Below are 14,695 nucleotides of genomic sequence, written 5' to 3'. Positions count from 1 at the left end.
TTCTGATTGAGGATCTTCCGGCAGCGCCTGTGTCGGCTGCCACTGTGGCCTCCGCATCTGCCCAGGATCGCACCATCAGCCGGGTGCTCAACTGGGTGTGGAGGGGGTGGCCACAAGGGCCCTTTGCATCGGAGTTCCAGCCCTTCGCAACCAGACAACATGAACTCTCAGCTCATCGCGGCTGTCTGCTGTGGGGAGACCGCGTCGTGATTCCCCAGGGACTCCGTCAGCGCGTCCTGGAGGCTCTGCACGTTGGCCACCCGGGAATTGTCAAAATGAAGGCGTTGGCTCGGTGTTACGTCTGGTGGCCTAATATGGACGATGCCATCACTGCCTGGGTGTCCGCCTGTCAAGCGTGCCAGGAGTCGAGGCCTGCACCACCGGCAGCTAAGGGATACACGTGGGAGACGCCAAAGACACCCTGGTCGAGGGTGCACATCGATCTGGCTGGCCCCTTTCACGGCCGGACCTTTATGGTAGTGGTGGACGCCTATTCCAAATGGCTGGAGGTCGCCCTGATGCCCTCCACCACTACCGAAGCTGTCATCCGGGTGCTGCGAGGCCTGTTTGCAACGCATGGGTGTCCTGATGTCCTTGTCTCTGACAACGGACCGCAGTTCACATCAGGCACGTTTGAGCGGTATCTTTTGGGACTGGGCATCCGCCATGCCCTAACGGCACCCTTTCATCCATCCAGCAACGGGCAAGCGGAAAGAATGGTGCGCTCGACAAAAGAGGCACTGGCGCGCCTGGACCGGGGAGACTGGCATGAGCGGGTCGCCGAATACTTGTTCGCGCAACACATCACCCCTCATGCGGCCACAGGGAGGAGTCCTGCGGAACTGCTTATGGGCCGCCGCCTCAGGTCACCGCTCGACCGGCTACACCCAGACTTTGCCGTGGCTGAACCCCCAGGCTGTGCCAACGCACCACGGTCATTTGTCCCAGGAAACCAGGTCTTTGCCCGGAACTATGTGGGGGACATCCCTTGGGTGCCAGCCACAGTAGTGGGAGTCACTGGACCTCGCTCGTACCAGGTGGCACTCGAAGACGGGCGCTTGTGGCGACGGCACATAGACCAACTTAGGCGCAGGGTTGGGGACTTGGACACTACCGAGGTGCCCCCAACTGCGCTTGCGGCTCCAGAAGAGACACGTACAGATGGCGAGGCTCCACCTACACCTCCCTCGCAAACTGCCAGCGTGGAGCCGAACCAAGCCGTCTCAGAACAGACTCAGACCACTCCACTTGCGGAGGCTCCACTCACAGCAGCGGATCCAGGGGAGTTGGTTCCAACGCCACCTAGGGTCGCACCACAGCCTCAGCGAGAACTGTGTGGCCCTCCGGACTTGGCTACCAGTCCCCGGCGGTCTGGCAGAGTTTCCAAGCGCCCAACTCATTTAAAGGACTATGTTGTTGGACAGGTATCACTGTTGGTCTAAGTATGGGAAATGTAACCGATATGCTTTTGTGCCTAATTGAACCATTACGCGTAGTGCTGTATATAAGGAAACCATTACGATTGTAACTAATGCCTTATCTCGGTGGGGAGGGGTGTTATGTAGTGTAGTTTCACCCTGGGCCAACAGGGGGATACTGTATATAGTTTTCACTCAGGTCTGTAGATAGTTTTCACTCAGGTCCGCGGCAGTTATTTTAGGCGGGAACTCTGGGCTGTTGTGGTTACAATGTGACAGCCGGCTGCCTATAAATACAGGCCGGCTGAGCTGTTCACTGTCAGTTCTATTCCAGCTTACCATAATAAAGAGCTACTTGAAGAGATCGCTGTGCCGGCTGCTATGTCAACCCACGACTTAACAAACACGAATTTCTCCCCCTCACTATCAGGGCTGTTGAGGAAACAATCATGACCTCTGAAGCTGACCTTAAGGCCCAGGCCCGTTTATGTGGAAGTCAATTCAAGTGGTGATTCCCACACACACCCAAGGAAGTGTGTATCTGTGTGTGTAAAATAGACACCAAAAATTTAAGCGCCGGATTAAACTGCGGCATCAACCGCGCTGGGGGAAACTGGGGTCAGAATCTAGGGCTGACCCCGATAGAATCAGCAGGAGACCCCCCAGATTCACTTCAGGGGGGGAACTCGGGTCTCCCAATCTCGCCCACCCATCTGCCTCTCCCTTCCTTCGCAGCGCCTAGTGCCAGAGAGACCTTTTGTGATCGCCTCGCGGCTGAAATCCAACCTCCCCTTTGACACATTAATAAGTCAGCGCTTCAAGCCACTCACAAGGCAACCTCTCCCTGAGCTGTTTAAAACCCTCTTGCGTGGCGATTAGCTCCCGGTAATCAGGGCGCCAAAGCATCAAGGCTTCATCCCAAGGCGTTCGAGAAGAAACTCTAGATGCAGAAAGGGCGATTCTTTTGCCGCAAACAGCAACCGGCCGAGGGTCCCCGCAGAGCGCTGGGACCTTTAAGGATGACCCTGCACCTCTAGATTCTCCACCTGGGTGTCCCCAGCGATTCCCCGGCTCTAAAACCGACCAAGGAAGGCATTTGGGGTGTATAAAAAAGGTAAACAACATTTGTGTATGAATAGCTTTTTTAAAAAATGGGGGCGGGTTAAGATGAGCAGGGCTTGGACACCAACAGGGATAGGTGCGATTTCAGGTTTCAGTTCAAGGTGGAGTTGCCAACTGTTTGGGAGGGTGGGGCGGAAATCCCAGCCTATTCCTGCACCGTTAATGGCGTCTTGATCTGTGGAAATCAACCAGAGGAGAGGAAATAAAGGCGAGGGATGGCCTGTTTATTCCTGCAGATCAAGTCATTGGTAAAGGGGCAGCGGAACGAGGCTTGTGTGAAAGTTGGCAATCTGAGTGGCAGGGTGTGTGGGGGTGACAAGGGAGTTTCGGAGGGGTGTGCTTTGGAATTGCAAAGTTGGAAAGGAGGGGTGGCAGGAATCTTGAGATGGTTTGCTCTAGGGTGTGCTTTCTGTGATCTCCTAAGAGACAGGTGTAGTTGCTCTCCTGAAGAATCATTACATGTGATCTAAAGCCATTTTGGCTGGGGAGAGGAGCAAAGGGTGTCCCACCCCCCCTCCTCCATCAATGACGCCCCCATGTTTGCATAGTAGGGGGGGTTTCTAAATACATCAAGTGGATGTTGTGCCCGGGGAAATTCCCTCTGGCTAGAAGAGTCTAGCAGCCAATTAACTACCGGGCTAAGTTCAAGGCGTTGGTTTTGGTTGCATAAATCCCTATAAGAACTTGGGACCAGGATCATCTCACCTCTTATATACCAAATCAGTCAGTTCACTCTTCAGGGGAAGGACTCCCGCAGAGACTATCTTTCTAGAATGTCCCTTCCTCACAACGTAGGAATTGGGTCTTTTGTGTGGTGGCCCCAACTTTGGAAGTCCCTCTCCTTAGCTATTAGACAGCCTGGCCATCTCTGTTGTCTTTTTGCAGCCTAGCAAAGACCTTCCTCTTCCTATGAGCCTTTTAAGAAGAGATATTCAACCCAGTCTGCATCTGCATTGGAACTGGCTTTTAAGAAGTTTTAAAGGCGCTTTTGTTATTCTATCATTTGCTGTTTGCTCCCCTGGGTTCCTCTGAGAGAGTGGGCAGAGTGTACATTTATTATTGTTGTTGTTATCTATTATTATTATTTTTTTATCATGCCCAAGGCCGCCCAGAGAGACTTACAACCAACCAAACTAACAGACAATAAACCCCACACAGAGATATTAACAGACCTTGCAAGTGTCTGGGATAAACGGAGACATCCCGTTTTTTATCGCGAGAAAACGGAGGCCATTCCCCACCCCCAAAAGCACTATTTTGGGGGGCTGCAACCTTGCGCAGGCACCCAAAATGTGCATCTTTGGGAGGAGGAAGCCAGGGCGCGAAATCACCCAAGATTACGACAACCAAAATGGGTATAGTTGCGATTAAAAAATGGGAAGTTGGAAACCAGGAAGATGGCATCCCGGATGTTGGCTTCAAAGTGTTGGAGGGTATACATTAAAACCAAGAGGAAATAAAAATACATTTAAAACATCCCGCCCATTTCCTAAAAGGCTACAGGTGGTTATAGAGGAAAGGTTTTGCCTGGCGCCTAAAGATATGTAAGGAAGGTGCCTGGCGGGCCTCCCTGGAGAGCAACTACAAATGAGGAGCAACCACAAAAAAGGCCTGTTCTCGTGTTGCCGCCCTCCAGACTTCTCATGGAGGGGCCACACAAAGAAGGGCTTCAGATTATGAGTGTGGGGTCCTGAAAAGAAATAGAAATACATAAAAGAACAGTCCAGATGCCTCTGAATACCAGTTGCTGGAAACCAACAGTGGCTTCTGCTTCCAGAATCAGAGGTTGTTGTTGGAGGAGAACAGCAGTGGGCCTGCTGCCCTCAGGCCCACCTTGCAGGCTTCCATGAGGCCTCTGTTGGCCACTGTGAGAACAGGATGCTGGTCTAGATGGGCCTTGGGCCTGATCCAGCAACTGAGGCTCTTCTATTCCAGAAGAGAATCTGATTTGGGGAGAGGGTTGCAACTCCTCACCCCTGTTCCTATGACAACATCACTGAGGGCTTCTACTGACAATACTTGTGTTGTTTTTCGTATTATTTCTCCTTCATACTTCCCTCCCTTCCTCCTCCACCCAAGGCATTCTGGGTGTTCTGCCACTGTTTCCCGTAGACCCTTCCCCGCACTCCTACCTCGGCCATCTCGCTCCCCCTCGCCCCCTAGGCCTGCCTCGCCTAGCTTCCCAGTAGCCTCAGCCCGTCCCCCAAGATGACCTTGCCCCCACCAAGTGTCCCCCTCTTCTCCCCAAGCCAGGTGGCTCGCGTCTGCGAAGCCCTGCAGGAGAGCGGAGAATTTGAGCGCCTCGCCCGCTTCCTGTGGTCCCTCCCGCCGTCGCTCGCCCTCCGGCACCCCGAAGGCCTCGGCTGCACTCACGCCAATTGCCATGACTTGGAGTTGTTCAGCAGCCCAATTCCCTCGGCTGCGTGGTTGGCACCCTACTGCAGCCAGGCCACTGTGGCCACCTACCACCTGGAACCGTTCGGTGCCCTGCGGCCCGGAGACAGGTTCTCGATACATCCGCCAGACCGATCACCTGCCCGGAAGAAGGTCCCTGGTCTGCCGAGGGATTCCTGCCAAGACGGGGAGCAGAAAGTGAATGGCTTCAAGGTGAGCAGGACCTGATTTATATTGCTATAGAGTTTTTTTGGGGGGGGTCGGTCTGTATGATATCTTCATGTCCTTTCCATGCCTGTGTTTCTGTATCAAGAAGCCTTGGAATCTTAGAAGAGACCCCTGAACTGGTCAGACTGGTTTCTTTGTAAGTTAACGTCCTTAGCTGGCTGGTTGAGTACCGACATTTACATGTCTAAAGAGGTTGCCCTGTTGCCATAGAGACAAACGGGATCTAGATCTGCGTTAGGGATCGGGAACCGTTTTCAGCACAAGGGCCACACTGCCTTCCAGGCAACCTTCCAAGGGCCACATGCAAAAGTGGGTGGAGCAACACATGCAAATTACTGCTCTTCAATAGGCTAGTTTCTACATGCACTCACACAGCACTCTCTATCCTACATCCAGGCAGACAAGAGGCATGATCAGATACATTCCAGCCTGGCAAAAAAACCCACTTGTATATATCTTCCTATATACATAAAAAGCAAGGTGTTGTCACGCTCTGCAGTTCGCTTGGCTGCCAATAGGCAGCCATGCAAATGGACAAGTGAGCTGTTTAATGGAAGCAGCTCCAAACTCCATCAAATGTGTCGGAAGTGGTGCTTAACAAAAGGGGGGGGGCACTTCACACAGCAGTTTACCAAACAGGGCAATTTGGTGTGGTGTGTGAGAAGGGCGATTGGGGAGGTGAGTTTGGCAAGCAAAGCAATCAGGGGCAGCAGACGCGTTTGTGTGCTTCTCCACTAGAATCCCCCACCTCACCCCCCAAAAGCAACATACTTCGTGGTCACGGACTGCTAGCTGCCTGTTGGATGGATGGGCGGGGGGGGGAGGAAGGGTTGTGGTCAAATGGAGTGGGGTTATGGAGTGGACTGTCCGGAAGGAAGGAACAGCTGGCAGGCTGATTGTCCCACTTATAAAACAAGTTGAGCAAGTGTTGGCAAACAGCAGGATCCATCACATTAAGGGGGGGGATTTAATAATATTTATTATTATTATTATTAGTAGTAGTAGTAGTAGTAGTAATTATATGTACAGTATTAGTTTTTTCTTTTTTACTATGGCAGTTCAAAGTGACTCACAATATTATAAGCAAAAAAAGAACCACATACATACATATATTAAAACCAGCAAAAGACAATTAATGTAAAACAAAAACAAGTGATCGTAAAAAGAAAATATGAAAAAGAATAGCAAGCATGAACAAGAATAGAGAGGTGGAGACCAGGACACCTCTTGAAGGGAAGGGAATTTGAGAGTAAAGACATCATTCAATGGAGCATCAGTTGATTCTGTTTTTCAGCCTCCGCAGAAGAGTATTTTCTTTCCTCGTTCCTCTGCACCTGTCCTGTGTCCTGACATCCGTTCTCCTTTTCCCCCAGGAAAGGACGCGGAACCTCCTGCGGGAGTGGTACCTCCAGGATCCGTACCCTAACCCTTCCCGCAAGAGGCACCTGGCCCAGGCGACAGGGCTCACCCCCACCCAAGTGGGGAACTGGTTTAAAAACCGCCGGCAGAGAGACCGCGCAGCATCAGCCAAGCACAGGTGAGAAACGGCTGGAGAGAGTGCAACTCAAGCTGCGGTACAACATCTCTATCATGCCAAAATTTCCCACTACAATCTCTGGCATCTCCATTTCATAAGAATACCTAAGCAGCAGTCTCAAGAAGACAGGCTGGGATGAATCGACCGCAGTGGCGTAGCGTGGGTTGTCAGCACCCGGGGCAAGGCAAGTAATTTGCGCCCCCTAACCCGTGGATTTGCGCCCCCTAACCCTAACCCCCAGATGTTGCGCCCGGTGCGGCCGGCCCCCCTGCACCCCCCACGCTACGCCACTGATCGACCGTACTCTTCAGTAACCATGGTGTGTGTGTGGTTCCTTCCCTGCCCCCTTTTAAAAAAATCTACATGGCTTAAAAAAAAAAGTATCCCATTTTTCTGCTGCCTCCATTTGTTATCAGCCTTCTGGCGGTTCCCTCACTGTGAGAAGTGAGGTTACAGGGAACCAGGCAGAGGGCCTTCTCGGTAGTGGCACCCGCCCTGTGGAACGCCCTCCCATCAGATGTCAAAGAAATAAACAACCATCTGACTTTTAGAAGACATCTGAAGGCAGCCCTGTATTGGGAAGTTTTTAATGTTTTATCATATTTTTAATATTCTGTTGGGAGCCGCCCAGAGTGGCTGGGGCAACCCATCCAGCTGGGCAGGGTAGAAATTATTATTATTATTATTATTATTATTATTATTATTATTATTATTAGGCTGCAAAAGGAGCCGTCAACCCAGCCTAGAGACGTCCAAACCGAGACCCTAAACAGCAAGCTGTGCTTGGCGGAAGAGAGCAGCGCACCTGGGGAGCAGACGGATCCCACCGCAGCCACCAGTGACGATGAAAACAGCCAAAGAGCAGGGGAGACTTGGGAAGACTGATCCAGCCGAGGGGTTCTCTGTTCAACAGAAATGACTGGCTGGGGTGTGTGGGAGACGCAGGGCACGACCAATGGGAATGAGATGCAGTCATCACGAACCCCATTACTTATGGAATGGGGTTGGGGAGGTTTTAAGGAAAGGGAACCAGGTGCAAGATTGAGGGCATGGCAGGAATTATGGGAACGGAGAGTTTATTGGCTAACTTCCCTGTTATCCCGCTTGCCTTCCCCTGAGCAGCTTTGCAGCGCTGGCGTCCTTTGTGGGAGATAAAACCAGAGTCTCGTTGCCACTTTACAAAAAAATAGGTTTATTTGCCTTGAGAGAAGGGGCGCCAGGACCCGGGCTTAAGAAGTACAGCAGTGAAGACTCCAGGCTTTCTTCTCTCAAGCCTGCCTTGGGCAGCATCTAATTTAACCAGAATGAAACAATAGCCCTCCCCAGATCTTCACTTCACACCACCAGGCCCTTCTGTAGTTCTCTGGGTCCTAAACCAGTGGGAGGGAAGGGCTCCCTGCTCACGAAGGCATCCAGAATGACATGTTGCTGAGTCTGTAGCCAGGACTGGAGAGAAGAGGGCGAGGAGAAGCCAGGAGTGAGGGGAGAGGAAATAGATTTGGGAGGTTTCGGAGTTAAAGCAAAAGTGAATGAGAAGTCAGGAGAGAAAGAGAACATATATAGGGGTATTTGTAGATTAAAAAGAGGTCGGGACGGGGAAAAGGATGGATGCACCTATATCAGTGATGCTCTTGCTGATTTTGATCCAAAGGAATGTCTGTTAAATAACTGACAGCACCAATCACCTTTTGAGGAATGATCGAAAGCAGCTTTCCACACTTTTTGGGTCACTGGGTGTACTTTGTGGGAGACATACCAGCAGCCAGGGCACTTGCAGGGGTTGGGGCCCAGCCACTGTGTCCATGAAGCTTTCGGCTAAACCCTTTGCATCCCTCCATCCCTCAGTTGAAACAAGATGTCCGTACAGGTATCCTGCATCTCCTTGCATTAATTCCTTGTTTAGTTTGGCTCATCCCTCCGATTTCATCCTCTGCCACATAAATTTAGATTGAGGTCTTCCCCGGGGGGGCGGGGGCTGAAGAGGCCTGTCTTTCGGGGTTGTTTGTTTATCTCTCTCTGTGTAAACTGCTGAGTATATTTACGGCACAGTATCAATAAAACGATTCTATTCTAATATCTAGAGAGCGCCACTAAAAATGCCAGCACCGCATTAATAAATGATGGTGGCTTTGCATTCCAGAGGCGATGCGTCACTTAAAAACAAACAAAGGGATGCTCAAGTGGCTCCCTTTTGCAGGCATGAGGTTGAGAAGAGAAGCGTTTGGAATGAGAAGGAATGAAGGGATACAGCTATGATCAACACTTTGAAAAGGCTGGAACCCTGTGTAATAAGAAGAGCTAAGGCAGGGGTCAGGGGACGCGGGTGGCGCTGTGGGTTAAACCTCAGCACCTAGGACTTGCCGATCGCATGGTCGGCGGTTCGAATCCCCGCGGCGGGGTGCGTTCCCGCTGCTCGGTCCCAGCGCCTGCCAACCTAGCAGTTCGAAAGCACCCCCGGGTACAAGTAGATAAATAGGGACCGCTTACCAGCGGGAAGGTAAACGGCGTTTCCGTGTGCAGCTCTGGCTAGCCAGAGTAGCTTCGTCACGCTGGCCATGTGACCCGGAAGTGTCTGCGGACAGCGCTGGCTCCCGGCCTCTAGAGTGAGATGAGCGCACAACCCTAGAGTCTTGCAAGACTGGCCCGTACGGGCAGGGGTACCTTTACCTTTAAGGCAGGGGTCAGCAAACTTTTTCAGCAGGGGGCTGGTCCACTGTCCCTCAGACTTTGTGGGGAGCTGGACTATATTTTTTTGGGGGAAATGAACAAATTCCTATGCCCCACAAATAACCCAGAGATGCATTTTAAATAAAAAGACACGTTCTACTCATGTAAAAACATGCTGATTCCCGGACTGTCTGCGGGCCGGATTTAGAAGGCGATTGGGCTGGATCCGACCCCCGGGCCTTAATTTACCTATCCATGAGCTAAGGCAAGCCTGCTGGCTTAGGCCGATATTCAGAGGCACAAGATACCTCTGAAAGTGGAGGTGTGATTAGTAGCCATTGAAAGCCTTGTCCTCCCTAAAATCTGCTGCTAAGTCACATCCAAGAGCCAAGTCATTCTCCATATGTAGGCAAAAAAACCGCACCTGGGGATCCAAGTGGAGGCTGGTCCATTAGGGCAGATGAGGCACTGCCCTGTCAGCATTGCAAGTGGCCCAGGAGGATGGGAGTTGTAATCCAGCAAGTTCTGGAAGGCCACAGGTCCCCCACTCAAATATTCTAGCTTGCATCCAGTCCAGGGGGTGCTGCTGCCTGAAACCTTATTCTTCCTTAGTCCCAGTGTTGTTCCTTGTAGAACTCAGCAAGGAGGATGGGGACCAAACTTAGAATGGCTCAGCCTGTCAATGGCTCTGGCGCCACCTACTGGTGTGCTCCCTGCCTTCTGCCCCAATGGGCACCAGCCACCATTAAAAGGAACCTGAAACAGCTTCAGTGTGGACTGAGTGCATGCAATAGGCATGGCATGGAGCGTGCTGGGAAGGGACATGGCTCGAACCCTGAACAGAAGCACGCCACTTGGCAGCATTTTGTTTAAAGGTCCCGGTTGTATTAATTCCAACCAGTTCCACTCTCAGGGCTTATTAACACTTACCTTCTCCTCCGCTCTTTCCAGACATGGTCCATGATTGAAAGCTCCATGTCTGAGCAAACCCTTTATTTTGGTTTCCCCACAAAACCTGCTCTTTTAAAGCTCAATCGGAGCAAGCGGCAATCTGCATAAAAGCTGGATTTACTTTTGCTCCGATTCAGCTTTAAAGTAGTGGTGTTCTGTGGGTTGTGTTATAAGAATTTTAAGGTCTTAGATATATAATAAATGTTCATAAATGTACCAAGCAAACACGTACATAAATATATAAACCACATGTCTGGAGCAGCACAGGAATACAGTCCTGAAGCCATTTTGACTCCCAAACTGACCAAATGTTTCTCTGCGAGGAGGGAGAGGGAATTAAGTGATTACCATCTCAAAGGAATGGCCAGACTACCAGGAAAAGCAATCAGATAAGGCATTATCAGATAACCTGGCAGACAGGGGATAAAGAAAGCACTCAGATTTCTGTTGTAGACCGCCTTTTCTATGATGTATGTATGATGTTTCTGAGGGTGGTCTTGGGCTACACCCCTTCTGTGATGTAGGTATGATGTATGGAGGGGTGGTCTTGAGCTCCAGGGCAGGTAATTTCAAAATGTCCATATAAGGGGAGGCACACCTTTGTTCTGGGTCCTCCTCCTTTCCTGCGTGTGAAGGGAGCACCCTGTTGCAACAGCGTTAATAAAGATCAGGCTTACTAGCTGCTTTGCTTCTCAATATTCTCTGGTTGGCCTGTTATTTTCTCCTATCAATGGGGAACCTACAAAGGACTCTATAAGGGCTCTTGTGTACCCCATAAGGGAACAAGACCAGATTTTGTTTACAACAGTTGCCAGCACTCAGGGCTGCGTGGAGGTAGTGGGTGGCAGAGAGGGAAAAGAACGGAGTATACATGTGCATTCAACTGCCTAACGGCGGCTGCGTCACCCAGGAGATCACAGCGACAGAGGTAAGAAGAATGTTTAAGTTGTCTGGAGAGGTCACTTCCTGGTTCGCGTGGAGAAGCCATTTTCAGTGATGAAAGCACACGGCTGCATTGAGGCAGCACCAGGTGTTGGAATTTTTGTGCCCCCTAACAATTTTGCACCCAGGACAACCGCCCCTATGCCCCACCCCCACACTACACCACTGCTTTAAATAGTGTGTTTTTGCAGGGAAAGCTTGGGGCAAAAATCCAAAAATGATTTAACAAGGCGTGCTAAAGTGTGGACCTCTGCCTGGAAAGAGCAGGGCATAAGATAAGTGAGGATAAGCCCTTAGTCTCCTCTCCTATCAGATGCGTCTGGCTCCAAAGCAGCCTTGATTCCTGGGATCCCAGCAGCAAGACAAGCCCACAGGGGAAAGGAAGGTTTCAATCTATACGGGTTTGTTTGTTTTTTTAATTGCTCCCAAATCTAGAGCCAGCCTTTCCAAGCCAGCACAGCAGGGCCCTTTGCTCCATTCCTAAGAAGCCTCAGGGCACACCACAAATTTACCAGCAGGGGTGCAGCAGTTAGGGTTACCGGAGTAGGACCTGAGAGACCGGGGTCCAAATCCCCACTTGGCCGCAAACTAATCGCACTGGGTGACTTTGGTAGGGAGGGAGTCGCTGCCTCTCAGCCTAACCTACCTCACAGGGCTGTTGTGCAAGTAAAATGGAGAGTGGGGAAGAAACACGTCTGCCCCCTTGAACTCCTTGTGAAGAAAGGCAGGAGATAAATGTACAGTGGTACCTCGGGTTAAGAACTTAATTCATTCTGGAGGTCCGTACTTTACCTGAAACTTTTCTTAACCTGAAGCATCACTTTAGCTAGTGGGGCCTGCTGCTGCTGCCGCGCCGCCGTAGCACGATTTCTGTTCTCATCCTGAAGCAAAGTTCTTAACCTGAGGTAATATTTCTGGGTTAGCGGAGTCTATAACCTGAAGCGTCTGTAACCCGAGGTACCACTGTAATAATAAAAGAAGAGTGTGTGCAAACTTATGCTTCTGGACAAAATAAATTGGGAGTGCTGGGGTCTTTGTGAGACCAGATGCCCTTTAAACTGTGGATGGGGGCCATTTTTATTTTTTAAGGTGGGGAAGGGCAGGAGATCTGGGGCCATCTGGGCAGGCAGTCAGGCCCAATTATCCACACCCTAACAAGACTGCCCCTGTAGCACCACCTTCCTGGAATCAAATGAAAGACGGAAAAGCCGTTCGGTAAAGCTGGGGAGCAGGGATGGGGTAGAGGAAGAGAGAAGAACCTGCAGATCGATAGTGTGGGAAATGATTGGTTTTGAAAGGTTCAGTTGTTCAGTGACGGCCGCCAACTTTTAAAAGAGGATTGGGCAAAATGACGAAGGGTAAGGCCCTCAAGGGCTGCTAGCCACAACGGCTATGTTCTCCTCCTCGTGTTGGGAGGCAGCGAAAGTTCCTCAGAATGACGGTTACTGGGAATCACAAGTGGCGAGAGTAGCTGTTGCACTCCAGTCCTGCTGGGGGGTGATTCCGGGCTCGCCATCTGGTTGGCCACTGTGAAAACAAGATGGTGGGCTCGATGTAGCTGGGCTCTTCTGACGTTCTTGGCTATGCGAAAAAAGCAGCAGGTTGAGATTTTACAGGCCAAGACTGGGCAGCCGCACGAGGGGGAGGAAGAGAGCAAGGGGAGATCTGTTCCCGTCTCTCCCGCCTGCCTGAGCCTCCCCGCCACTCTGCCATCATCTCCATGGCAACGCCGGGAGGATGAGAGGATGCTCTGAGGCGTGCAAGGATGCAGGGATCGGACAGCACCACAGGCTTCCTTGCAGCCACCACCCGGGGAGAAGCGACTTACTTCCGAGCAATTGACTCCCATCTGCTCGCTGCCAAGGCGGGCACCTCTCCTCAGCTGCTGCGGTTGCCAGGGCAGAAGCGGGAAAGAGATACAGACAACTTGGCTGCAGGGCCTCAAAACCTTGGCCTTGCTCTGCCTGGGCTTAATTGGTCATGAAAAATAAAACACAACATGCAAATAAATGAGAGGGAGGAGAATGGCGATGGGAAGACCTGTGGCTCTCCGAGTGTCCCTGGACTACAGTGCCCATCATCCCCATTTGCCATGCTGGCTGGGGTTGATGAGAGTTGAGTCCAGCAACGTCAGGAGGGCCCAACAGATGATGGGCTACAGCAGGGGTAGCCAACTGGGTACACTCCAGAGGCGTTTGGACTTCAACTCCCATCAGCCCCAGCCAGCACTAAAATAGTGAGGGATGATGGGAGTTGGAGTCCAACATGTGGAAGGCCACGGGTTCCCCACTCCTGTCATTGGCACATGTCCTAACCAATCAGGGATCTCATATCTTAAGAGGATGGGGCATCCATGGTTCTTCAGATGGTGTTGGACTCCAACTCCCATCAGCCCCAGCGAGCATGGGAAATGGATGATGGGAATTGTAGTCCAGCAGCTTCTGGAGGGCCACAGGCTCACCACCCCAATTGTTTCCCTTTAGGTTTTCCACTGATGGATGGGGGGTGGGGGTGGGACTAAGCTGCCCTTCTTACCTGGGAGCAAGCACCAAGGAAACATATATTATTGTATTGGACTATACATTATACTGTACTGGTCTGAAAGTAGCCTCCCCCCCCACCCCAATCTCCTAGATTGCAGCTTCTCCACCTTATGAGGGCAATAATAGGCTGCACTCAGGTTTTATACATGGCAGATTTGGGAGGCTAATATTCAAACCAATCTATTTGGCAAGTTTGTAATTTTTACTGCTTTAAAATTAAACCAGAGACCCAAAAAGTTAGCTGGTGCTTTGTAAACGGTTCTTTCACTGCCAAATCTCAAAAATTGGGCAACCACCCCCAAAGTCATAAAGCCAAAAAAGTTGGGTGCAAATTATGGCATCTTGCCCATTTTTAAGTGGGAAAATGTCAGTTTCATTCTATTCTTTTAACACTCAGCTTTACATTACTTGTTTTTACTATTACAGATCGTACGTACCTTGCTGAAATAATTTATGCAGCGTCCGAGACCCCTGGGGAGATGGTCAGCAGGACCAGAACAGCAGGACTGTTCTGTGATGGGCTAAGAGCAGAGGTCGGCAACCTAAGGCCCATGGGCCGGAAGCAGCCCTTGAGGATCGCTTAACCCATGGGTAGGCAAACTAAGGCCTGGGGGCCGGATCTGGCCCAATCGCCTTCTAAATCTGGCCTGGTCCGGGAATCAGCGTGTTTTTACATGAGTAGCATGTGTGCTTTTATTTAAAATGCATCTCTGGGTTATTTGTGGGGCATAGGAATTGGTTGGGCGAGATGGTTGGACAGTGTTCTCGAAGCTGCCAACATGAGTTTGACTAAACTGCGGGAGGCTGTGGAAGACAGTAGTGCCTGGCGTGCTCTGCTCCATGGGGTCATGAAGAGTCGGACACGACTAAACGACGACAAGAACAACAACAAT

The 14,695-nt window shown here is 51.0% G+C and overlaps 1 protein-coding gene across 1 annotated transcript; it reads left to right on the top strand.

Annotated features, from left to right (window-relative positions):
• Window positions 1-4,117: 4,117 nt before the first annotated feature.
• LOC114587022 (homeobox protein SIX6-like) lies at window positions 4,118-11,013 on the top strand. The gene is made up of 3 exons (XM_028710905.2): window positions 4,118-5,147; window positions 6,536-6,699; window positions 7,416-11,013. Exons 1-3 carry the CDS (start codon window positions 4,749-4,751, stop codon window positions 7,582-7,584), a joined length of 732 nt encoding a protein of 243 aa, XP_028566738.2. The 5' UTR covers window positions 4,118-4,748; the 3' UTR covers window positions 7,585-11,013.
• Window positions 11,014-14,695: the final 3,682 nt, after the last annotated feature.

This window comes from Podarcis muralis, chromosome 16 (assembly GCF_964188315.1).
Source record: "Podarcis muralis chromosome 16, rPodMur119.hap1.1, whole genome shotgun sequence".
Classification (NCBI taxonomy): Eukaryota; Metazoa; Chordata; class Lepidosauria; order Squamata; family Lacertidae; genus Podarcis; species Podarcis muralis.
The sequence above is the reverse complement of the archived record's forward strand: the minus strand, read 5'-3'. Positions and strand labels throughout refer to the sequence as shown.

Coding starts and splice junctions, on each gene's coding strand:
- LOC114587022 (XM_028710905.2), top strand. CDS start 4,749: ATGACCTTGCCCCCACCAAGTGTCCCCCTCTTCTCCCCAAGCCAGGTG. Junction 5,148..6,535: donor AGAAAGTGAATGGCTTCAAG/GTGAGCAGGACC, acceptor CTTTTCCCCCAG/GAAAGGACGCGGAACCTCCT. Junction 6,700..7,415: donor GCAGCATCAGCCAAGCACAG/GTGAGAAACGGC, acceptor TATTATTATTAG/GCTGCAAAAGGAGCCGTCAA.